Source organism: Phyllobates terribilis, unplaced genomic scaffold, assembly GCF_046119375.1.
Source record: "Phyllobates terribilis strain yellow unplaced genomic scaffold, ASM4611937v1 Scaffold_25__1_contigs__length_18738178, whole genome shotgun sequence".
Taxonomy (NCBI): Eukaryota; Metazoa; Chordata; class Amphibia; order Anura; family Dendrobatidae; genus Phyllobates; species Phyllobates terribilis.
Genome location: NW_027362785.1, coordinates 8,444,750 through 8,470,167, shown reverse-complemented (window position 1 = coordinate 8,470,167; position 25,418 = coordinate 8,444,750). Strand labels below are relative to the sequence as shown.

Here is a 25,418-nt window from a genome sequence, read left to right as displayed (position 1 = left end):
CCTCAGATAAAATGGAGGATGCTCTCTTTCTCTTTACCTCAGATAAAATGGAGGACGCTCTCTTTCTCTTTACCTCAGATAAAAGGGAGGACGCTCTCTTTCTCTTTACCTCAGATAAAATGGAGGACGCTCTCTTTCTCTTTACCTCAGATAAAAGGGAGGACGCTCTCTTTCTCTTTACCTCAGATAAAATGGAGAACGCCCTCTTTCTCTTTACCTCAGATAAAATGGAGGATCCTCTCTTTCTCTTTACCTCAGATAAAATGGAGGACGCCCTCTTTCTCTTTACCTCAGATAAAATGGAGGACGCCCTCTTTCTCTTTACCTCAGATAAAAGGGAGGACGCTCTCTTTCTCTTTACCTCAGATAAAATGGAGGACGCTCTCTTTCTCTTTACCTGAGATAAAATGGAGGATGCTCTCTTTCTCTTTACCTCAGATAAAAGGGAGGACGCTCTTTTTCTCTTTACCTCAGATAAAAGGGATGACGCTCTCTTTCTCTTTACCTCAGATAAAATGGAGGACGCTCTCTTTCTCTTTACCTCAGATAAAATGGAGGACGCTCTCTTTCTCTTTACCTCAGATAAAATGGAGGACGCTCTCTTTCTCTTTACCAAAGATAAAATGGAGGATGCTCTCTTTCTCTTTACCTCAGATAAAATGGAGGATCCTCTCTTTCTCTTTACCTCAGATAAAAGGGAGGATCCTCTCTTTCTCTTTACCTCAGATAAAAGGGAGGACGCTCTCTTTCTCTTTACCTCAGATAAAATGGAGGACGCTCTCTTTCTCTTTACCTCAGATAAAATGGAGGACGCTCTCTTTCTCTTTACCTCAGATAAAAGGGAGGACGCTCTCTTTCTCTTTATCTCAGATAAAAGGGAGGATGCTCTCTTTCTCTTTACCTCAAATAAAGTGGAGGACGCTCTCTTTCTCTTTACCTCAGATAAAATGGAGGACGCTCTCTTTCTCTTTACCTCAGATAAAAGGGAGGACGCTCTCTTTCTCTTTACCTCAGATAAAATGGAGGACGTTCTTTCTCTTTACCTCAGATAAAATGGAGGACGCTCTCTTTCTCTTTACCTCAGATAAAATGGAGGACGCTCTCTTTCTCTTTACCTCAGATAAAATGGAGGACGCTCTCTTTCTCTTTACCTCAGATAAAAGGGAGGACGCTCTCTTCTCTTTACCTCAGATAAAATGGAGGACGCTCTCTTTCTCTTTACCTCAGATAAAAGGGAGGACGCTCTCTTTCTCTTTACCTCAGATAAAATGGAGGACGCTCTCTTTCTCTTTACCTCAGATAAAATGGAGGACGTTCTTTCTCTTTACCTCAGATAAAATGGAGGACGCTCTCTTTCTCTTTACCTCAGATAAAATGGAGGACGCTCTCTTTCTCTTTACCTCAGATAAAATGGAGGACGCTCTCTTTCTCTTTACCTCAGATAAAAGGGAGGACGCTCTCTTCTCTTTACCTCAGATAAAATGGAGGACGCTCTCTTTCTCTTTACCTCAGATAAAAGGGAGGACGCTCTCTTTCTCTTTACCTCAGATAAAATGGAGGACGCCCTCTTTCTCTTTACCTCAGATAAAATGGAGGACGCTCTCTTTCTCTTTACCTCAGATAAAATGGAGGACGCTCTCTTTCTCTTTACCTCAGATAAAATGGAGGACGCTCTCTTTCTCTTTACCTCAGATAAAATGGAGGACGCTCTCTTTCTCTTTACCTCAGATAAAATGGAGGATGCTCTCTTTCTCTTTACCTCAGATAAAATGGAGGACGCTCTCTTTCTCTTTACCTCAGATAAAATGGAGGATGCTCTCTTTCTCTTTACCTCAGATAAAATGGAGGACGCTCTCTTTCTCTTTACCTCAGATAAAAGGGAGGACGCTCTCTTTCTCTTTACCTCAGATAAAATGGAGGACGCTCTCTTTCTCTTTACCTCAGATAAAAGGGAGGACGCTCTCTTTCTCTTTACCTCAGATAAAATGGAGAACGCCCTCTTTCTCTTTACCTCAGATAAAATGGAGGATCCTCTCTTTCTCTTTACCTCAGATAAAATGGAGGACGCCCTCTTTCTCTTTACCTCAGATAAAATGGAGGACGCCCTCTTTCTCTTTACCTCAGATAAAAGGGAGGACGCTCTCTTTCTCTTTACCTCAGATAAAATGGAGGACGCTCTCTTTCTCTTTACCTCAGATAAAATGGAGGATGCTCTCTTTCTCTTTACCTCAGATAAAAGGGAGGACGCTCTTTTTCTCTTTACCTCAGATAAAAGGGATGACGCTCTCTTTCTCTTTACCTCAGATAAAATGGAGGACGCTCTCTTTCTCTTTACCTCAGATAAAATGGAGGACGCTCTCTTTCTCTTTACCTCAGATAAAATGGAGGACGCTCTCTTTCTCTTTACCAAAGATAAAATGGAGGATGCTCTCTTTCACTTTACCTCAGATAAAATGGAGGATCCTCTCTTTCTCTTTACCTCAGATAAAAGGGAGGATCCTCTCTTTCTCTTTACCTCAGATAAAAGGGAGGACGCTCTCTTTCTCTTTACCTCAGATAAAATGGAGGACGCTCTCTTTCTCTTTACCTCAGATAAAATGGAGGACGCTCTCTTTCTCTTTACCTCAGATAAAATGGAGGACGCTCTCTTTCTCTTTACCTCAGATAAAAGGGAGGACGCTCTCTTTCTCTTTATCTCAGATAAAAGGGAGGATGCTCTCTTTCTCTTTACCTCAAATAAAGTGGAGGACGCTCTCTTTCTCTTTACCTCAGATAAAATGGAGGACGCTCTCTTTCTCTTTACCTCAGATAAAAGGGAGGACGCTCTCTTTCTCTTTACCTCAGATAAAATGGAGGACGTTCTTTCTCTTTACCTCAGATAAAATGGAGGACGCTCTCTTTCTCTTTACCTCAGATAAAATGGAGGACGCTCTCTTTCTCTTTACCTCAGATAAAATGGAGGACGCTCTCTTTCTCTTTACCTCAGATAAAAGGGAGGACGCTCTCTTCTCTTTACCTCAGATAAAATGGAGGACGCTCTCTTTCTCTTTACCTCAGATAAAAGGGAGGACGCTCTCTTTCTCTTTACCTCAGATAAAATGGAGGACGCTCTCTTTCTCTTTACCTCAGATAAAATGGAGGACGTTCTTTCTCTTTACCTCAGATAAAATGGAGGACGCTCTCTTTCTCTTTACCTCAGATAAAATGGAGGACGCTCTCTTTCTCTTTACCTCAGATAAAATGGAGGACGCTCTCTTTCTCTTTACCTCAGATAAAAGGGAGGACGCTCTCTTCTCTTTACCTCAGATAAAATGGAGGACGCTCTCTTTCTCTTTACCTCAGATAAAAGGGAGGACGCTCTCTTTCTCTTTACCTCAGATAAAATGGAGGACGCCCTCTTTCTCTTTACCTCAGATAAAATGGAGGACGCTCTCTTTCTCTTTACCTCAGATAAAATGGAGGACGCTCTCTTTCTCTTTACCTCAGATAAAATGGAGGACGCTCTCTTTCTCTTTACCTCAGATAAAATGGAAGACGCTCTCTTTCTCTTTACCTCAGATAAAATGGAGGATGCTCTCTTTCTCTTTACCTCAGATAAAAGGGAGGACGCTCTCTTTCTCTTTATCTCAGATAAAAGGGAGGATGCTCTCTTTCTCTTTACCTCAAATAAAATGGAGGACGCTCTCTGTCTCTTTACCTCAAATAAAATGGAGGACGCTCTCTTTCTCTTTACCTCAGATAAAAGGGAGGACGCTCTCTTTCTCTTTACCTCAGATAAAAGGGAGGACGCTCTCTTTCTCTTTACCTCAGATAAAATGGAGGACGCTCTCTTTCTCTTTACCTAAGATAAAATGGAGGACGCTCTCTTTCTCTTTACCTCAGATAAAATGGAGGACGCTCTCTTTCTCTTTACCTCAGATAAAATGGAGGATGCTCTCTTTCTCTTTACCTCAGATAAAATGGAGGACGCTCTCTTTCTCTTTACCTCAGATAAAATGGAGGATGCTCTCTTTCTCTTTACCTCAGATAAAATGGAGGACGCTCTCTTTCTCTTTACCTCAGATAAAAGGGAGGACGCTCTCTTTCTCTTTACCTCAGATAAAATGGAGGACGCTCTCTTTCTCTTTACCTCAGATAAAAGGGAGGACGCTCTCTTTCTCTTTACCTCAGATAAAATGGAGAACGCCCTCTTTCTCTTTACCTCAGATAAAATGGAGGATCCTCTCTTTCTCTTTACCTCAGATAAAATGGAGGACGCCCTCTTTCTCTTTACCTCAGATAAAATGGAGGACGCCCTCTTTCTCTTTACCTCAGATAAAAGGGAGGACGCTCTCTTTCTCTTTACCTCAGATAAAATGGAGGACGCTCTCTTTCTCTTTACCTCAGATAAAATGGAAGACGCTCTCTTTCTCTTTACCTCAGATAAAATGGAGGATGCTCTCTTTCTCTTTACCTCAGATAAAAGGGAGGACGCTCTTTTTCTCTTTACCTCAGATAAAAGGGAGGACGCTCTCTTTCTCTTTACCTCAGATAAAATGGAGGACGCTCTCTTTCTCTTTACCTCAGATAAAAGGGAGGACGCTCTCTTTCTCTTTACCTCAGATAAAATGGAGGACGCTCTCTTTCTCTTTACCTCAGATAAAATGGAGGATGCTCTTTCTCTTTACCTCAGATAAAAGGGATGACGCTCTCTTTCTCTTTACCTCAGATAAAATGGAGGACGCTCTCTTTCTCTTTACCTCAGATAAAATGGAGGACGCTCTCTTTCTCTTTACCTCAGATAAAATGGAGGACGCTCTCTTTCTCTTTACCTCAGATAAAATGGAGGACGCTCTCTTTCTCTTTACCTCAGATAAAATGGAGGATCCTCTCTTTCTCTTTACCTCAGATAAAAGGGAGGATCCTCTCTTTCTCTTTACCTCAGATAAAAGGGAGGACGCTCTCTTTCTCTTTACCTCAGATAAAATGGAGGACGCTCTCTTTCTCTTTACCTCAGATAAAATGGAGGACGCTCTCTTTCTCTTTACCTCAGATAAAATGGAGGACGCTCTCTTTCTCTTTACCTCAGATAAAAGGGAGGACGCTCTCTTTCTCTTTATCTCAGATAAAAGGGAGGATGCTCTCTTTCTCTTTACCTCAAATAAAATGGAGGACGCTCTCTTTCTCTTTACCTCAGATAAAATGGAGGACGCTCTCTTTCTCTTTACCTCAGATAAAAGGGAGGACGCTCTCTTTCTCTTTACCTCAGATAAAATGGAGGACGCTCTCTTTCTCTTTACCTCAGATAAAATGGAGGACGTTCTTTCTCTTTACCTCAGATAAAATGGAGGACGCTCTCTTTCTCTTTACCTCAGATAAAATGGAGGACGCTCTCTTTTTCTTTACCTCAGATAAAATGGAGGACGCTCTCTTTCTCTTTACCTCAGATAAAAGGGAGGACGCTCTCTTCTCTTTACCTCAGATAAAATGGAGGACGCTCTCTTTCTCTTTACCTCAGATAAAAGGGAGGACGCTCTCTTTCTCTTTACCTCAGATAAAATGGAGGACGCCCTCTTTCTCTTTACCTCAGATAAAATGGAGGACGCTCTCTTTCTCTTTACCTCAGATAAAATGGAGGACGCTCTCTTTCTCTTTACCTCAGATAAAATGGAGGACGCTCTCTTTCTCTTTACCTCAGATAAAATGGAAGACGCTCTCTTTCTCTTTACCTCAGATAAAATGGAGGATGCTCTCTTTCTCTTTACCTCAGATAAAAGGGAGGACGCTCTCTTTCTCTTTACCTCAGATAAAAGGGAGGACGCTCTCTTTCTCTTTACCTCAGATAAAATGGAGGATGCTCTCTTTCTCTTTACCTCAGATAAAAGGGAGAACGCTCTCTTTCTCTTTACCTCAGATAAAATGGAGGACGCTCTCTTTCTCTTTACCTCAGATAAAATGGAGGATGCTCTCTTTCTCTTTACCTCAGATAAAATGGAGGACGCTCTCTTTCTCTTTACCTCAGATAAAATGGAGGACGCTCTCTTTCTCTTTACCTCAGATAAAAGGGATGACGCTCTCTTTCTCTTTACCTCAGATAAAATGGAGGACGCTCTCTTTCTCTTTACCTCAGATAAAATGGAGGACGCTCTCTTTCTCTTTACCTCAGATAAAATGGAGGACGCTCTCTTTCTCTTTACCTCAGATAAAATGGAGGACGCTCTCTTTCTCTTTACCTCAGATAAAATGGAGGACGCTCTCTTTCTCTTTACCTCAGATAAAATGGAGGACGCTCTCTTTCTCTTTACCTCAGATAAAATGGAGGACGCTCTCTTTCTCTTTACCTCAGATAAAATGGAGGACGCTCTCTTCTCTTTACCTCAGATAAAATGGAGGACGCTCTCTTTCTCTTTACCTCAGATAAAAGGGAGGACGCTATCTTTCTCTTTACCTCAGATAAAATGGAGGACGCCCTCTTTCTCTTTACCTCAGATTAAATGGAGGACGCTCTCTTTCTCTTTACCTCAGATAAAATCTAGGACGCTCTCTTTCTCTTTACCTCAGATAAAATGGAGGACGCTCTCTTTCTCTTTACCTCAGATAAAATGGAAGATTCTCTCTTTCTCTTTACCTCAGATAAAATGGAGGACGCTCTCTTTCTCTTTACCTCAGATAAAATGGAGGACGCTCTCTTTCTCTTTACCTCAGATAAAATGGAAGACGCTCTCTTTCTCTTTACCTCAGATAAAATGGAGGATGCTCTCTTTCTCTTTACCTCAGATAAAAGGGAGGACGCTCTCTTTCTCTTTACCTCAGATAAAAGGGAGGACGCTCTCTTTCTCTTTACCTCAGATAAAATGGAGGATGCTCTCTTTCTCTTTACCTCAGATAAAAAGGAGAACGCTCTTTCTCTTTACCTCAGATAAAATGGAGGACGCTCTCTTTCTCTTTACCTCAGATAAAATGGAGGATGCTCTCTTTCTCTTTACCTCAGATAAAATGGAGGACGCTCTCTTTCTCTTTACCTCAGATAAAATGGAGGACGCTCTCTTTCTCTTTACCTCAGATAAAATGGAGGACGCTCTCTTTCTCTTTACCTCAGATAAAATGGAGGACGCTCTCTTTCTCTTTACCTCAGATAAAATGGAGGACGCTCTCTTCTCTTTACCTCAGATAAAATGGAGGACGCTCTCTTTCTCTTTACCTCAGATAAAAGGGAGGACGCTCTCTTTCTCTTTACCTCAGATAAAATGGAGGACGCCCTCTTTCTCTTTACCTCAGATAAAATGGAGGACGCTCTCTTTCTCTTTACCTCAGATAAAATGGAGGACGCTCTCTTTCTCTTTACCTCAGATAAAATGGAGGACGCTCTCTTTCTCTTTACCTCAGATAAAATGGAAGACGCTCTCTTTCTCTTTACCTCAGATAAAATGGAGGACGCTCTCTTTCTCTTTACCTCAGATAAAATGGAGGACGCTCTCTTTCTCTTTACCTCAGATAAAATGGAAGACGCTCTCTTTCTCTTTACCTCAGATAAAATGGAGGATGCTCTCTTTCTCTTTACCTCAGATAAAAGGGAGGACGCTCTCTTTCTCTTTACCTCAGATAAAATGGAAGACGCTCTCTTTCTCTTTACCTCAGATAAAATGGAGGATGCTCTCTTTCTCTTTACCTCAGATAAAAGGGAGGACGCTCTCTTTCTCTTTACCTCAGATAAAAGGGAGGAAGCTCTCTTTCTCTTTACCTCAGATAAAAGGGAGGACGCTCTCTTTCTCTTTACCTCAGATAAAAGGGAGAACGCTCTCTTTCTCTTTACCTCAGATAAAATGGAGGACGCTCTCTTTCTCTTTACCTCAGATAAAATGGAGGATGCTCTCTTTCTCTTTACCTCAGATAAAATGGAGGACGCTCTCTTTCTCTTTACCTCAGATAAAATGGAGGATGCTCTCTTTCTCTTTACCTCAGATAAAATGGAGGACGCTCTCTTTCTCTTTACCTCAGATAAAATGGAGGACGCTCTCTTTCTCTTTACCTCAGATAAAATGGAGGACGCTCTCTTTCTCTTTACCTCAGATAAAATGGAGGACGCTCTCTTCTCTTTACCTCAGATAAAATGGAGGACGCTCTCTTTCTCTTTACCTCAGATAAAATGGAGGATGCTCTCTTTCTCTTTACCTCAGATAAAATGGAGGACGCTCTCTTTCTCTTTACCTCAGATAAAATGGAGGATGCTCTCTTTCTCTTTACCTCAGATAAAATGGAGGACGCTCTCTTTCTCTTTACCTCAGATAAAATGGAAGACGCTCTCTTTCTCTTTACCTCAGATAAAATGGAGGATGCTCTCTTTCTCTTTACCTCAGATAAAATGGAAGACGCTCTCTTTCTCTTTACCTCAGATAAAATGGAGGACGCTCTCTTTCTCTTTACCTCAGATAAAATGGAGGACGCTCTCTTTCTCTTTACCTCAGATAAAATGGACGCTCTCTTTCTCTTTACCTCAGATAAAATGGAGGATCCTCTCTTTCTCTTTACCTCAGATAAAAGGGAGGACGCTCTCTTTCTCTTTACCTCAGATAAAATGGAGGACGCTCTCTTTCTCTTTACCTCAGATAAAATGGAGGATGCTCTCTTTCTCTTTACCTCAGATAAAATGGAGGACGCTCTCTTTCTCTTTACCTCAGATAAAATGGAGGACGCTCTCTTTCTCTTTACCTCAGATAAAAGGGAGGACGCTCTCTTTCTCTTTACCTCAGATAAAATGGAGGACGCTCTCTTTCTCTTTACCTCAGATAAAAGGGAGGAGGTCATCACAACGTTGCAATAAAATGCAATAACGGGTGATCAAAACATCAGATTTATCCCAAGATGGTATCAATAAAAAAACGTCAGCTCGGTGCGCAAAAAATAATGCCTCAACCGGCCCCAGATCACGAAAAATGGAGACGCTACGGGTCTCGAAAAATGGCGCCATTTTTTTTTTTTTTTTAAAGCAAACTTTGGATTTTTTTTAACCACTTAAATAAAAAAGAACCTATACATGTTTGGTGTCTACAAACTCATAATGACCTGGAGAATAATAATGGCCGGTCAGTTTTAGCATTTAGTGAACATGGTAAAAAAAAAAACTGTGGAATTGCACTTTTTTTTGCAATTTCACCTCACTTGGAATTTTTTTCCCGTTTTCCAGTACACGATATGGTAAAACCAGTGATGTTGTTCAAAAGTGCAACTCGTCCCGCAAAAAATAAGCCATCACACGGCCATATTGACCGAAAAATAAAAAAGTTATGGCTCTGGGAACGAGGGGAGCAAAAAACGAAAAAGCAAAAAACGGAAAATGCTCCGGTCATTAAGGGGTTAAGGATGCGGCCATTCTTCAGCAGTCCCCACGTCATCATGTGCGGAACGATGGCCGACACAGACATGAATGATGTGTGTCGTACTGTATGCGTTCAGGTGAGGTACGACACATGGATCCCCCTTCATGACAGCTGGGGGGGGTTAGAGAAGAATGGCAGCATTGTAAACAGAACATAGAAAACAGATGAGACGAATGGAGCCTGCCGGAGCGGTACGCGGAGCTCCAAGGAGAGACACATGGAGCGCCATGGAGAGGTATAACGAAGGCTGAGGAGAGGTAGACGGAAGGCCGAGGAGAGGCTCGCGGTGTGCAGGCAAGAGGTGCCAAGAAAAATCAGGTGGAGGGCTGCGGAGAGGTACAGTACAGACCAAAAGTTTGGACACACCTTTTCATTTAAAGATTTTTCTGTATTTTCATGACTATGAAAATTGTACATTCACACTGAAGGCATCAAAACTATGAATTAACACATGTGGAATAATATACTTAACAAAAAAGTGTGAAAATATGTCTTATATTCTAGGTTCTTCAAAGTAGCCACCTTTTGCTTTGATGACTGCTTTGCACACTCTTGGCATTCCTCTCGCGGCGGGCCAGGGAGAGGCACGGGAAAGGCTTAGGAGAGGCACATGGAAGGCCGAGGTGAGACACGCAGAGATCCAGAGAGTGGGGCGTGGTGGGTCAGGGAGTGAGATGCGGTGGGACCTAGAGAGGCATGTGGAAGGCCGAGAAGAGGCACGCAGAAGGCGTAGGAGAGGCATGGAGAAGGCATAGGAGAGGCATGCAGAAGGCATAAGAGAGGCATGCAGAAGGCGTACGAGAGGCATGCAGAAGGCGTAGGAGAGGCATGCAGAAGGCATAGGAGAGGCATGCAGAAGGCGTAGGAGAGGCATGCAGAAGGCGTAGGAGAGGCATGCAGAAGGCGTAGGAGAGGCATGCGGAAGGCCAAAGAGAGGCACGCGGAAGGCCAAAGAGAGGTATGCAGAGCGTTGAGAAGTGCACAAGGGGCCGAGGAGAGATGAGTATGATTTTTTTTTTAACCCATTCCTGACCCTTAGAAACCAGCCGCCATTTTTCTGGAATTTGTGCAAACTTAAGTGCGAAAAATTCAGATTCTAGCAAATCCAGATTTTGAGGGGAAATCAGGAACAATTTTGATTCATTTTAAATTGATTCCTCCGTGTTTCGTAACCATTTTTGTAAGGGCTCACATGCCTCAGAAACAGTCCATGTGGCCACCAAAAACCTCTGCTGGATTCCACTCTGCCAGCCGGAAAAGCGAACTGACCACAGGGTCACAGAGAGCCAGTCCACACCTGACAGGCGTAGATTTCTAACGCTTGGAAGTAAATGATCCAGTTAATTAAAATATCCACAAATTGAAGCAAAACAAAACAGAAAAGGCATTAAAATCGGCAAAACTTTTTATTATCTACGTTGCGGGGAACAATGCGCCATCTCCAAACACACGGCAGAGCGGAGTCTTCACTCACGTGTCTCCTTCTTTCACCTGCGGAACACAAGAAAGCGTCAGTTCTCCCAAAAACTCATCACCCACCAAAAGGAAACTGTCAGGAGGAAGGGTCATAACCTCTTATTCTACCTTCTTATGTGTTAAGACGACTATGATCTATTACTCCCTGTTGTCAGCCATTACTGGGGGAGGTGACTGTAGGACAGGTGACTACAATCGATTACTCTCTGTTATCAGGGAGAATGCTCCGCAGGACTCATCTTCTAGAGAACCCGCCGATCGGACGTCTTCGAATACCTTTCCAAAGTCGCGGCTCTTAGCTCGCATCTTGTTGAGCTGGGATTCGGCTACATCCGCCCGTTCCTCCGCTTCGTCCAGCTCGTGCTGTAGTTTCCGCAGTTTTGAGAGATGAATGTTGTTTTGTCCCTCCTGTAAAAAAAAGGCAAATATGTGACGAATCCGTGTTGTACCCGTGTGTGCGCCGTTACTTTTCCATGAGTTTAGTTTCATGCTGCTTTCAGTGACTGGCAGCAGCGGTATTTCAGTTTTGTTAAACAGCAGTAATCGGAGCTGAAATCCGGTTGCTGCTGCTACAGGCAGATGCCGGCTGTGTAACACAGCTCCATACAAGTACACAACACATCAGGAAGGCAATAAGGAAAAGGTGGAAAGGTGGAGTACGCACCGATTCCTCAGTCTGTCTCTTGTACGACTTGACCTTAGCTTGCAACTTATCCACCAGGTCTTGAAGCCTCAGGACATTTTTCCTGTCTTCTTCTGACTGTAGGAAATAGAGTTTTATTCCGGAGCACCACTCAAAATTCCAAGTTGGCGATCAGGCAGATAAACCATGACTTAGTCGCTCCTCATTTCCTCACCTGATAAGCCACTTCCTTCAGTTGCCGCTCAACTTTCCGATACGTTTTCGTGTTCTCCGCACTTTGTTTCTGTTCAGCTTCCAGTTCATTTTCCAGTTCCCGGATCTGAGATCATTTAAGAAAGAATCCTTCAAAACTTTGGCTAAGTTTCCGTTTCCCGTTCCCCGTCCCCCCCCTCATTGATTTTTTGGGGGGTCTGGGATCAGTTTTGATTTATGCTTCACCCAAATTTGTGGCAAATTGACCTCCTGAATCCAAATTTTTGGGTTTTGCTGGTACATTGCTGGTTTGTAGAGGGTTGGGAAAGGAGTGAAAAAAAAAATTATATTCGCCCCCAATACAGTTCTCGGAGGAGCTCCTTGGCCACTTCTTTCCTTTGGCACCACACGCACAATGTCCTCTTTCTACAGCGGAGGGGAGTAGGCTTCCGACATTATACAAAAATACGTGACGTTACGTCGTGTGATGCCCGAGGCACTTACTAGGCCTTGGGCAACATACTTGGTGACCACACAGTTCTACTTGGCACTGGAAGCCACAGATTGAAGATACGAGAAGATGACGTCACAAGCAGTGCCAAATGAAGGAACGGCCGGAGGAAGCTGCAAGGATGACTCAATGAATGCTGTGGTAGAGGGATTGGTGAGCATTTTTAAATTTTCACCCTACCTTTATTATGCTATGGGGTGTGGAGACATTTTAGAGCAGAATAAGGAATATTTGACGTGCATCAAATAATTTCAAAGCAAATTAATTTCCTGACCAAATTTGAGCCACCTAGATTTTCTAATTCTCAACCAAAACCCAACATGCCTCCAATAAATGTAGTATTCTTCCTACAATCTCACCCTGGCCTCCAGTTTCTGAAGTTGTTTCTTGCCCCCCTTCAACGCCACTTGTTCAGCTTCATCGAGCCGATGTTGAAGATCTTTCACAGACTGCTCCATGTTCTTTTTCATCCTCTCGAGGTGGGCACTGGTGTCCTGTTCCTTTTTCAGTTCTTCTGCCATCATGGCTGCCTGGGAAAAGAAAGAACATGTTATTTTCAGGTTGGGATATCTAATATAAATTCACACAGAACTCATCAGCGACAACTATGTCTATGAAGCCAATCAAACGCCAGTGGTGTGGCAGGGGGAAGCCACAAGAGAGGACTGTCAAATGAGCGGTACTGGAAGACTACACTTCTTGGCGAGAGTGCCGGCCTAGAACTGCCCATGAGGAGTACAGCAGTCGACTAATCAAAACAGAAAAGAAAATTTAGGGTTGACTACAACTCATGCCGCGAACTCCGCCGGCCAACTTGGTGGTTGCACCGTAGAGTAACCTGTGACAAGACTGTAATATACTCTTAGGTTGAGCGCAACAAAATTTGGCGAATGAACCAACATTACCGAGCTTGGTGAATAACCTACAGTGTTATAATTCACCAATTTAACATTTCTTACATCTGTGATTGCCTTCTTAGCCTTTTCTTCTGCGTTTCGTAATTCTTGGATGGCATCTTCAACTTCAGACTGGAGCTGAGCGGCATCGCTTTCAAGTTTCTTCTTGGCGTTGATTAAACCAGTGTTCTAAATATTGCAAATTTAGGTGTTAGGAAAATAAAATACACAGGAACCACCTGAAGTCAAATTTGGGAGATTTTGTCAAATTTGGCTGGGAAATCAGATATCTGGTAGAGTCATACTCCTTTCTCCTCGAAGTTGAGCATGCATATGTAAGGAAAGGTATGGCTATTGCCATTGAAGGTGCTTAGCCCATCTTTTTACTTTAATAAGATATTATAAGCCATTACTTGACTGTGTAGAAGCTGAACCCTCTCAGTCACATCCAGAAGTTCTTGTTCGGCCAGTTTTCGAACTTTCTCAGTCTGCTCCAGCGCCGTCCGTAGCTCTTCGATTTCTGCCTGCTGCAAGAGAATGCGTCGATCTGCAACACCCAAGTTCTCTCTCAGGTCCTCATTGGCATGAGTCAACCCATCCAGTTGTACTTGGGCTTCCTGTGTAAAATAAATACATAGTAAGCTATGATGGCAATTCTTTTTAAAAAAAAAATTGAAAGTGACAGGAACCGACCTTTAGCTGAGTTTGTAGGATCTTCAGCTGTTTCTGGCTCTCAGCAGCCGCCCGGTTGGCATGACCGAGCTGCATTTCCATTTCATTCATGTCTCCTTCCATTTTCTTTTTAGCCCTGAGGACATCATTTCTGCTCCTTATCTCAGACTCGAGAGTAGAATTCAAGGCATCTATCGTCCTCTGACTGCTGCGTTTCAGCTGGTCCATCTCTTCATCCTTCTCCGCTAGTTTCCGGTCCACCTCTGACTTCACCTGGTTCATCTCCAGTTGGATGCGAAGGATTTTTGCTTCTTCGTGCTCAAGACTTCCCTAGAGAAAGAACCTTTTTTAGTTCATCATTGGAATGACAAAAAGATCTACAAATCATTCTTTGGGGTAATTTAACACTTTTTTGATTTAGCTCTTATTGATGTGGAGAAGTCCATCCATGCACCCTTCTGGGTTCTGTGGCACCATTGCGCAGCAGGGCGCCACAATCTACAAATCATTGTTTGGGGTAATTTAACATTTTTTTGATTTAGCTCTTATTGATGTGGAGCTGTAGGTTGTGGCCTGAGGATATTTTCTTCTGGTTGACCCATTTTATTTTAGTCTAACTTGATTGAGTTGGATCAAACAGCTCCAAAATTGACCATATTTTGGTTGTTCTTGATAAGATACATCATTCATTTCTTGCGTACATACCTCAGCCTCCTCCAAAGCGGAGAGCAAGTCAGCTTTCTCCTGTTCCACCTGTTTTCTGTTTTTTTCCACCTCACCGGCATTCTTCGATGCCTCGCCAATTTGATCCATCAGGTCTGATATTTCCTCTGTATTTAAACAAAAAAAAACATTGAGTTACACAATAGGATGCACATTTCCCTCAAACCTTCACTCATTTTTTGAAAAGTAAAAGCATCAACTTACGCTGGAGATTTTTGTTTTCGCGTTTGATCGTCTCAAGTTGATCCAAAGTGACTTCGTAAGAGTTACGCAACTTAAAAAGTTCCGCGCTCAAACTCCTCGATTCTTTTTGAGAGAGCTCTAGCTCAGTTTGGTATTCTTCACACTTCTGTTTCCACTCACCTACAACCTGCAAAACCAAGATCCATAAAATCGATGAAGAAACTGGTTAGACTTGTCCATACTATTACGTAAGTAGATGCACTTACTTTGTCAAAGTTCCTTTGCTTCTTATCCAGTGCAGCTGCCGCGGCATTTGACCTCTCTACGTCCATCATTAAATCATCCACTTCCATCTGTAGTCTCTGCTTCGTTTTCTCCAGAGAAGAACATTTGGAGTTCAGAGCCTCAAACTGCTCCTCAGTTTCCTGAAGTCGTTGACCTAGTTTCTTCCTATCACGCAATCCAATGCAAGCACATTATGGACAAGACAATCGAGTACGTTGAGATTTAAAATATCAAAAGCAATCTAGATTTAGAGGAATAGAGATGGTTAGGTAGTGTCCCAACTCACTTGGCTTCTTCCAGTTCTTCGGTACGATGAATGGCATCTGTCTCATACTTAGTTCTCCACGTCGCCACGTCATTGTTGGCTTTGGACAACATATGTTGAAGTTCTGTTTTAACTTCTTGTTCCTCATCAAATTGCTCACGAAGCAAATCACAGTCATGGCGAGCCGATTGGAGAGAATGGGCAAGGGCGTTTTTAGCCTGAAATTAAATTTTCCCGTTACAGTCGCATATTTTGACTTTTTGTGTTGAGCAAAGCCATCTTACCTTGGTCTCTTCTTCGAAGAGTCTTCTAAAATCTTCCATCTGTTGAGTAAAGGCCGTTTTGCCTCTGCTCAACTGAGAAATCAAAGCCTCTTTTTCTTCCACCGAATGAGATAACGACCCTAAGATACAAACCTTAACGTTAGGGCCAAAGTTTTTAAAAGTATTTGGTGATGTTGATTCGCAAAAAAAAAAATCATTGTGATTTAAGAGAATCAATTAAATGTTATCTTAATGTTCCAGAACTACTTTTATTTGGGCACTTTCCTGAAGAATCAAGCTTTTATACTGCACAAACCATGTTCATTCTGTAGGCGAGCCTTTTGAGTGGTGAGGTCACTGATAAGACGGGTGTTGTCTTCATGCTGAATCTTCATTTCGGAGAGTTGATCTTCCAAGAGCCGGCACATCTTTTCTAAATTAGCCTAGAAATATGGTCATTTTAGCTTTTTTATTTCAGCATTGGAAAATTGAACAGGAAAAATTATAAACAAAAAATACCAATTTACTAACAGTGTACCCATCACCGAATTCTAGTTGGTAGGTTGGGAACAGTTTGTTTCGAGTTGAGTTCTAACCTTGGACTTGGAGATAGACTCCATGTTTCCTGCCAGATCATCAGATTCCATCTTGAGTTCGGTCTTCTCTTTCTCAAGTTTTTGTTTGACCCTTTGAAGGTTTTCTATTTGTTCCCTGAGTTCAGCCATGCTATCTGCCTGTTTCTTCCTCAAGGTTGCCACAACAGATTCATGCTGTAGGTTGGCTTCTTCTAGATCTCGACGTAGTTTGTGGAAATCTACCTCCCTCTTCTTGTTCATTTCGACTTGAACGGCACTCGCTCCTCCAGCTTCCTCTAGTCTTTCGCTGATGTCTTCTAACTCTCTAGATAATTCTGCCCGTTGCTTCTCTACCTTGGCCCGAGCTGCCCGTTCCGATTCGATTTCTTCATGTAGTTCTTCATTACTCGCCTACAGCCAAAAGTGAATCACAAAAATTCTGATTAAAGCTTTGATGGCTTGGTCTAGTATCTTGACCAAGCCATGAAAAATGGGGCCTTATAGTCTCCAAATTAATACCTTGAAAAAGACTAGACTGTGGAAAAAGATGGCTTTATGCCAATTTATGGTCCTGGTCATGAGAGGGTAGCCCATGATGGGTGTTCTATTTAAAACCCTTTGGCGTATACTTTTGTAGTGAATTAGAAGGGAGTCGGATGTTCCGAATTCTTATAGAACGATTACAAGGAGTGCTTCTCCTCTTGACAAAGACAACCCGTTGATATGAATAAGAACGGTGCATTGCTTACTATCCCTTATGGAAGTTCGGCAAGGAAATTGAACACCATGTTTGGAGAACCTACACAACACAGCTCTTTTCTACGACGTTACCTGTAATTCCTTGATTTTTTTCTGCAGTTGAGCGTTGACCATCTGTTCATCTTCAATTCTTTTCTGTATCTCAACAACTTCAAAATCCTTCCTGTGGGGGGTAAAATAGAAAAAACAGATACAACCCAATTAAGAGACAAGCAAAACCAATGTATGATCCGATGTTCTTAGCTGGAATCTTAAGCCAAATATCCTCATAGAATTATAAAATGGTAGAGTTGGAAGTTGGGGCCTCCTTGGTCATCTGGTCTAACCCCTTGCTCAAGGCTGGATTCAGTACACCATCTCAGACAGATGTCTGTCCAGCCTCTGTTTAAAGAAGACTTAAGAAGACTCCTTGGTGCATCTGGCATTTTTTTTAGGCCCCTCAATATCATACATCGCTTGCGCTGTGACATCATGACATTGGGGACACCTATTAGGACCAGACCGACCTAGGATGCCAGAAGAAGGAGTTAACATTATCCTGATTTTTTACAGCTCAAGACCCAATTATTGGTAATTCACATGTACAATCAAGTATACTTTTGTTTCAAAAATTTAGTCTTCTCAAAGTTTTTCAAGTTTCGACGTTATCAGAAAGCAGTTCATGTTGGGAAACCAGAGTTGGTGCTCAATGGCAAATATGGCCTACGGATGACAACCCCAGATCTCAACAGTTTATCAGGTGTCCAGAATATGAAGATCTGGATCTTAACCATAATTCTCCAATACCTATGCCTCCAGATCTGGATCTTATCCATAATTCTCCAATACCTATGCCTCCAGATCTGGATCTTATCCATAATTCTCCAATACCTATGCCTCCAGATCTGGATCTTATCCATAATTCTCCAATACCTATGCCTCCAGATCTGGATCTTATCCATAATTCTCCAATACCTATGCCTCCAGATCTGGATCTTATCCATAATTCTCCAATACCTATGCCTCCAGATCTGGATCTTATCCATAATTCTCCAATACCTATGCCTCCAGATCTGGATCTTATCTATAATTCTCCAATACCTATGCCTCCAGATCTGGATCTTATCTATAATTCTCCAATACCTATGACTCCAGCAGCCAAGGAAGAGACATTGGGCCACCACCCTAGGTTGAATTGCAAAGAACCAGGAACCATTCAGAAGGTTAATTAGCGTTTATTACTTTTTTAGTTTGCCCTCCGAGTTGTCTTTATCATTTTCAAGGTCCATTATCGTATCTTGGTTCAGCTTCAGATCCCCCTCCAGTTTTCTCCTGATTCTTTCCAAGTCAGCCCGCACTTTCTTCTCCTGCTCGAGAGCCGATTCCAGCTGAAATTCAGAGAATACAAAACAATCATCTATCAAATGTAACCTCGAAGTCTCATAGGAACCACGATTCCCCTCAGATCTCTTTCAGTAGGTTCCGTAAATATATTTTATGACTTGGGGCAAACGTACTTCATCCACTTGCTGCTCTAGTTTCATCTTCAGCTTCGTAAGACTGTTTACTTTATCTTCTTCTGCCTGTAGATCATCGAGCGTTTGTTGATGAGACTCTTGGATGGCTTTCTTTTCTTTGCTTATCTTGACGATGCTCTCATCTAATGCCGCCATTTCTTCTGTCAAATTTTTCACCTAATGAGAGAATGCAATTTTTATCAAATCACACTAAACCTGTACTAAACATAAAAAAGAATATAACTACTATAATACTGACCTTATGTGCAAGAATATAACTACTATAATACTGACCCTATATACAAGAATATAACTACTATAATACTGCTCCTATGTACAAGAATATAACTACTATAATACTGCTCCTATGTACAAGAATATAACTACTATAATACTGCCCCCTATGTACAAGAATATAACTACTATAATACTGCCCCTATGTACAAGAATATATCTACTATAATACTGCTCCTATGTACAAGAATATAACTACTATAATACTGCTCCTATGTACAAGAATATAACTACTATAATACTGCTCCTATGTACAAGAATATAACTACTATAATACTGCCCCCTATATACAAGAATATAACTACTATAATACTGCTCCTATGTACAAGAATATAACTACTATAATACTGCCCCCTATGTACAAGAATATAACTACTATAATACTGCCCCTATGTACAAGAATATAACTACTATAATACTGCCCCCTATGTACAAGAATATATCTACTATAATACTGCTCCCTATGTATAAGAATATAACTACTATAATACTGCTCCCTATGTATAAGAATATAACTACTATAATACTGCTCCCTATGTACAAGAATATAACTACTATAATACTGCCCCCTATGTACAAGAATATAACTACTATAATACTGCCCCCTATGTACAAGAATATAATTACTATAATACTGCTCCTATGTACAAGAATATAACTACTATAATACTGCCCCCTATGTACAAGAATATAACTACTATAATACTGCCCCTATGTACAAGAATATAACTACTATAATACTGCTCCTATGTACAAGAATATAACTACTATAATACTGCCCCCTATATACAAGAATATAACTACTATAATACTGCCCCTATGTACAAGAATATAACTACTATAATACTGCTCCTATGTACAAGAATATAACTACTATAATACTGCCCCCTATGTACAAGAATATAACTACTATAATACTGCCCCTATGTACAAGAATATAACTACTATAATACTGCTCCTATGTACAAGAATATAACTACTATAATACTGCCCCCTATATACAAGAATATAACTACTATAATACTGCCCCTATGTACAAGAATATAACTACTATAATACTGCTCCTATGTACAAGAATATAACTACTATAATACTGCCCCCTATATACAAGAATATAACTACTATAATACTGCCCCTATGTACAAGAATATAACTACTATAATACTGCTCCTATGTACAAGAATATAACTACTATAATACTGCCCCTATGTACAAGAATATAACTACTATAATACTGCACCCTATGTACAAGAATATAACTACTATAATACTGACCCTATATACAAGAATATAACTACCATAATACTGACCCTATATACAAGAATATAAGTACTATAATACTGCACCCTATGTACAAGAATATAACTACTATAATACTGCTCCTATGTACAAGAATATAACTACTATAATACTGCCCCTATGTACAAGAATATAACTACTATAATACTGCTCCCTATATACAAGAATATAACTACTATAATACTGCCCCCTATGTGCAAGAATATAACTACTATAATACTGCACCCTATGTACAAGAATATAACTACTATAATACTGCTCCCTATGTACAAGAATATAACTACTATAATACTGACCCTATATACAAGAATATAACTACTATAATACTGACCCTATATACAAGAATATAACTACTATAATACTGCCCCTATGTACAAGAATATAACTACTATAATACTGCACCCTATGTACAAGAATATAACTACTATAATACTGCTCCTATGTACAAGAATATAACTACTACAGTACTGCCCCCTATGTACAAGAATATAACTACTATATTACTGCCCCCTATGTACAAGAATATAACTACTATAATACTGCTCCCGATGTACAAGAATATAACTACTATAATACTGCTCCTATGTACAAGAATATAACTACTATAATACTGCTCCTATGTACAAGAATATAACTACTATAATACTGCCCCTATGTGCAAGAATATATCTACTATAATACTGCTCCTATGTACAAGAATATAACTACTATAATACTGCTCCTATGTACAAGAATATATCTACTATAATACTGCTCCTATGTACAAGAATATATCTACTATAATACTGCTCCTATGTACAAGAATATAACTACTATAATACTGCTCCTATGTACAAGAATATAACTACTATAATACTGCTCCTATGTACAAGAATATAACTACTATAATACTGCTCCTATGTACAAGAATATAACTACTATAACACTGCTCCTATGTACAAGAATATAACTACTATAATACTGACCCCTATGTATAAGAATATAACTACTATAATACTGCTCCTATGTACAGGAATATAACTACTATAATACTGCTCCTATGTACAGGAATATAACTACTATAATACTGCTCCTATGTACAAGAATATAACTCCTATAATACTGCTCCTATGTACAAGAATATAACTCCTATAATACTGCTCCCTATGTACAAGAATATAACTCCTATAATACTTCTCCTATGTACAAGAATATAACTACTATAATACTGCCCCTATGTACAAGAATATAACTACTATAATACTGCTCCTATGTACAAGAATATAACTACTATAATACTGCTCCCTATGTACAAGAATATAACTACTATAATACTGCTCCTATGTACAGGAATATAACTACTATAATACTGCTCCTATGTACAAGAATATAACTACTATAACACTGCCCCTATGTACAAGAATATAACTCCTATAATACTGCTCCCTATGTACAAGAATATAACTCCTATAATACTTCTCCTATGTACAAGAATATAACTACTATAATACTGCTCCTATGTACAAGAATATAACTACTATAATACTGCCCCTATGTACAAGAATATAACTACTATAATACTGCTCCTATGTACAAGAATATAACTACTATAATACTGCTCCCTATGTACAAGAATATAACTACTATAATACTGCTCCTATGTACAAGAATATAACTCCTATAATACTTCTCCTATGTACAAGAATATAACTACTATAATACTGCCCCTATGTACAAGAATATAACTACTATAATACTGCTCCCTATGTACAAGAATATAACTACTATAATACTGCTCCCTATGTACAAGAATATAACTACTATAATACTGCTCCTATGTACAAGAATATAACTACTATAATACTGCCCCCTATGTACAAGAATATAACTCCTATAATACTTCTCCTATGTACAAGAATATAACTACTATAATACTGCCCCTATGTACAAGAATATAAGTACTATAATACTGCTCCTATGTACAAGAATATAACTACTATAATACTGCTCCTATGTACAAGAATATAACTACTATAATACTGCCCCTATGTACAAGAATATAACTACTATAATACTGCTCCTATGTACAAGAATATAACTACTATAATACTGCCCCTATGTACAAGAATATAACTACTATAATACTGCTCCTATGTACAAGAATATAACTACTATAATACTGCTCCTATGTACAAGAATATAACTACTATAATACTGCTCCTAAGTACAAGAATATAACTACTATAATACTGCTCCCTATGTACAAGAATATAACTACTATAATACTGCCCCTATGTACAAGAATATAACTACTATAATACTGCCCCTATGTACAAGAATATAACTATTATAATACTGCTCCTATGTACAAGAATATAACTACTATAATACTGCCCCCTATGTACAAGAATATATCTACTATAATACTGCTCCTATGTACAAGAATATAACTACTATAATACTGCTCCTATGTACAAGAATATAACTACTATAATACTGCTCCTATGTACAAGAATATAACTACTATAATACTGCCCCCTTTGTACAAGAATATAACTACTATAATACTGCTCCTATGTACAAAAATATAACTACTATAATACTGCCCCCTATGTACAAGAATATAACTACTATAATACTGCCCCCTATGTACAAGAATATATCTACTATAATACTGCTCCTATGTACAAGAATATAACTACTATAATACTGCTCCTATGTACAAGAATATAACTACTATAATACTGCCCCTATATACAAGAATATAACTACTATAATACTGCCCCTATGTACAAGAATATAACTACTATAATACTGCTCCTATGTACAAGAATATAACTACTATAATACTGCCCCCTATATACAAGAATATAACTACTATAATACTGCCCCTATGTACAAGAATATAACTACTATAATACTGCTCCTATGTACAAGAATATAACTACTATAATACTGCCCCTATGTACAAGAATATAACTACTATAATACTGCACCCTATGTACAAGAATATAACTACTATAATACTGACCCTATATACAAGAATATAACTACCATAATACTGACCCTATATACAAGAATATAAGTACTATAATACTGCACCCTATGTACAAGAATATAACTACTATAATACTGCTCCTATGTACAAGAATATAACTACTATAATACTGCCCCTATGTACAAGAATATAACTACTATAATACTGCTCCCTATATACAAGAATATAACTACTATAATACTGCCCCCTATGTACAAGAATATAACTACTATAATACTGCACCCTATGTACAAGAATATAACTACTATAATACTGCTCCCTATGTACAAGAATATAACTACTATAATACTGACCCTATATACAAGAATATAACTACTATAATACTGACCCTATATACAAGAATATAACTACTATAATACTGCCCCTATGTACAAGAATATAACTACTATAATACTGCACCCTATGTACAAGAATATAACTACTATAATACTGCTCCTATGTACAAGAATATAACTACTACAGTACTGCCCCCTATGTACAAGAATATAACTACTATATTACTGCCCCCTATGAACAAGAATATAACTACTATAATACTGCTCCCGATGTACAAGAATATAACTACTATAATACTGCTCCTATGTACAAGAATATAACTACTATAATACTGCTCCTATGTACAAGAATATAACTACTATAATACTGCCCCTATGTACAAGAATATATCTACTATAATACTGCTCCTATGTACAAGAATATAACTACTATAATACTGCTCCTATGTACAAGAATATATCTACTATAATACTGCTCCTATGTACAAGAATATATCTACTATAATACTGCTCCTATGTACAAGAATATAACTACTATAATACTGCTCCTATGTACAAGAATATAACTACTATAATACTGCTCCTATGTACAAGAATATAACTACTATAATACTGCTCCTATGTACAAGAATATAACTACTATAACACTGCTCCTATGTACAAGAATATAACTACTATAATACTGACCCCTATGTATAAGAATATAACTACTATAATACTGCTCCTATGTACAGGAATATAACTACTATAATACTGCTCCTATGTACAGGAATATAACTACTATAATACTGCTCCTATGTACAAGAATATAACTCCTATAATACTGCTCCTATGTACAAGAATATAACTCCTATAATACTGCTCCCTATGTACAAGAATATAACTCCTATAATACTTCTCCTATGTACAAGAATATAACTACTATAATACTGCCCCTATGTACAAGAATATAACTACTATAATACTGCTCCTATGTACAAGAATATAACTACTATAATACTGCTCCCTATGTACAAGAATATAACTACTATAATACTGCTCCTATGTACAGGAATATAACTACTATAATACTGCTCCTATGTACAAGAATATAACTACTATAACACTGCCCCTATGTACAAGAATATAACTCCTATAATACTGCTCCCTATGTACAAGAATATAACTCCTATAATACTTCTCCTATGTACAAGAATATAACTACTATAATACTGCTCCTATGTACAAGAATATAACTACTATAATACTGCCCCTATGTACAAGAATATAACTACTATAATACTGCTCCTATGTACAAGAATATAACTACTATAATACTGCTCCCTATGTACAAGAATATAACTACTATAATACTGCTCCTATGTACAAGAATATAACTCCTATAATACTTCTCCTATGTACAAGAATATAACTACTATAATACTGCCCCTATGTACAAGAATATAACTACTATAATACTGCACCCTATGTACAAGAATATAACTACTATAATACTGCTCCTATGTACAAGAATATAACTACTACAGTACTGCCCCCTATGTACAAGAATATAACTACTATATTACTGCCCCCTATGTACAAGAATATAACTACTATAATACTGCTCCCGATGTACAAGAATATAACTACTATAATACTGCTCCTATGTACAAGAATATAACTACTATAATACTGCTCCTATGTACAAGAATATAACTACTATAATACTGCCCCTATGTACAAGAATATATCTACTATAATACTGCTCCTATGTACAAGAATATAACTACTATAATACTGCTCCTATGTACAAGAATATATCTACTATAATACTGCTCCTATGTACAAGAATATATCTACTATAATACTGCTCCTATGTACAAGAATATAACTACTATAATACTGCTCCTATGTACAAGAATATAACTACTATAATACTGCTCCTATGTACAAGAATATAACTACTATAATACTGCTCCTATGTACAAGAATATAACTACTATAACACTGCTCCTATGTACAAGAATATAACTACTATAATACTGACCCCTATGTATAAGAATATAACTACTATAATACTGCTCCTATGTACAGGAATATAACTACTATAATACTGCTCCTATGTACAGGAATATAACTACTATAATACTGCTCCTATGTACAAGAATATAACTCCTATAATACTGCTCCTATGTACAAGAATATAACTCCTATAATACTGCTCCCTATGTACAAGAAT

The 25,418-nt window shown here is 39.1% G+C and overlaps 1 protein-coding gene across 2 annotated transcripts in view; it reads right to left on the bottom strand.

The window, feature by feature from the left end:
* Positions 1–10,743: 10,743 nt before the first annotated feature.
* LOC141176351 (myosin heavy chain, skeletal muscle, adult-like) overlaps positions 10,744–25,418 on the bottom strand; it is a 205,302-nt gene continuing 190,627 nt past the window's right edge. For both annotated transcript variants that reach the window (XM_073660298.1, XM_073660297.1), the window contains exons 24-41: positions 18,296–18,472; positions 18,021–18,166; positions 16,872–16,962; positions 16,062–16,451; positions 15,782–15,908; positions 15,487–15,605; positions 15,224–15,420; positions 14,919–15,102; positions 14,674–14,839; positions 14,452–14,576; positions 13,768–14,076; positions 13,488–13,691; positions 13,138–13,263; positions 12,538–12,708; positions 11,690–11,794; positions 11,497–11,592; positions 11,109–11,240; positions 10,744–10,847 (exon numbers count right to left, since the gene is read on the bottom strand). In XM_073660298.1, coding sequence (XP_073516399.1) covers positions 10,827–10,847; positions 11,109–11,240; positions 11,497–11,592; positions 11,690–11,794; positions 12,538–12,708; positions 13,138–13,263; positions 13,488–13,691; positions 13,768–14,076; positions 14,452–14,576; positions 14,674–14,839; positions 14,919–15,102; positions 15,224–15,420; positions 15,487–15,605; positions 15,782–15,908; positions 16,062–16,451; positions 16,872–16,962; positions 18,021–18,166; positions 18,296–18,472 — 2,886 coding nt within the window. In that variant the 3' untranslated portion in view covers positions 10,744–10,826. The remainder of the gene's footprint in view (positions 10,848–11,108; positions 11,241–11,496; positions 11,593–11,689; positions 11,795–12,537; positions 12,709–13,137; positions 13,264–13,487; positions 13,692–13,767; positions 14,077–14,451; positions 14,577–14,673; positions 14,840–14,918; positions 15,103–15,223; positions 15,421–15,486; positions 15,606–15,781; positions 15,909–16,061; positions 16,452–16,871; positions 16,963–18,020; positions 18,167–18,295; positions 18,473–25,418) is intronic.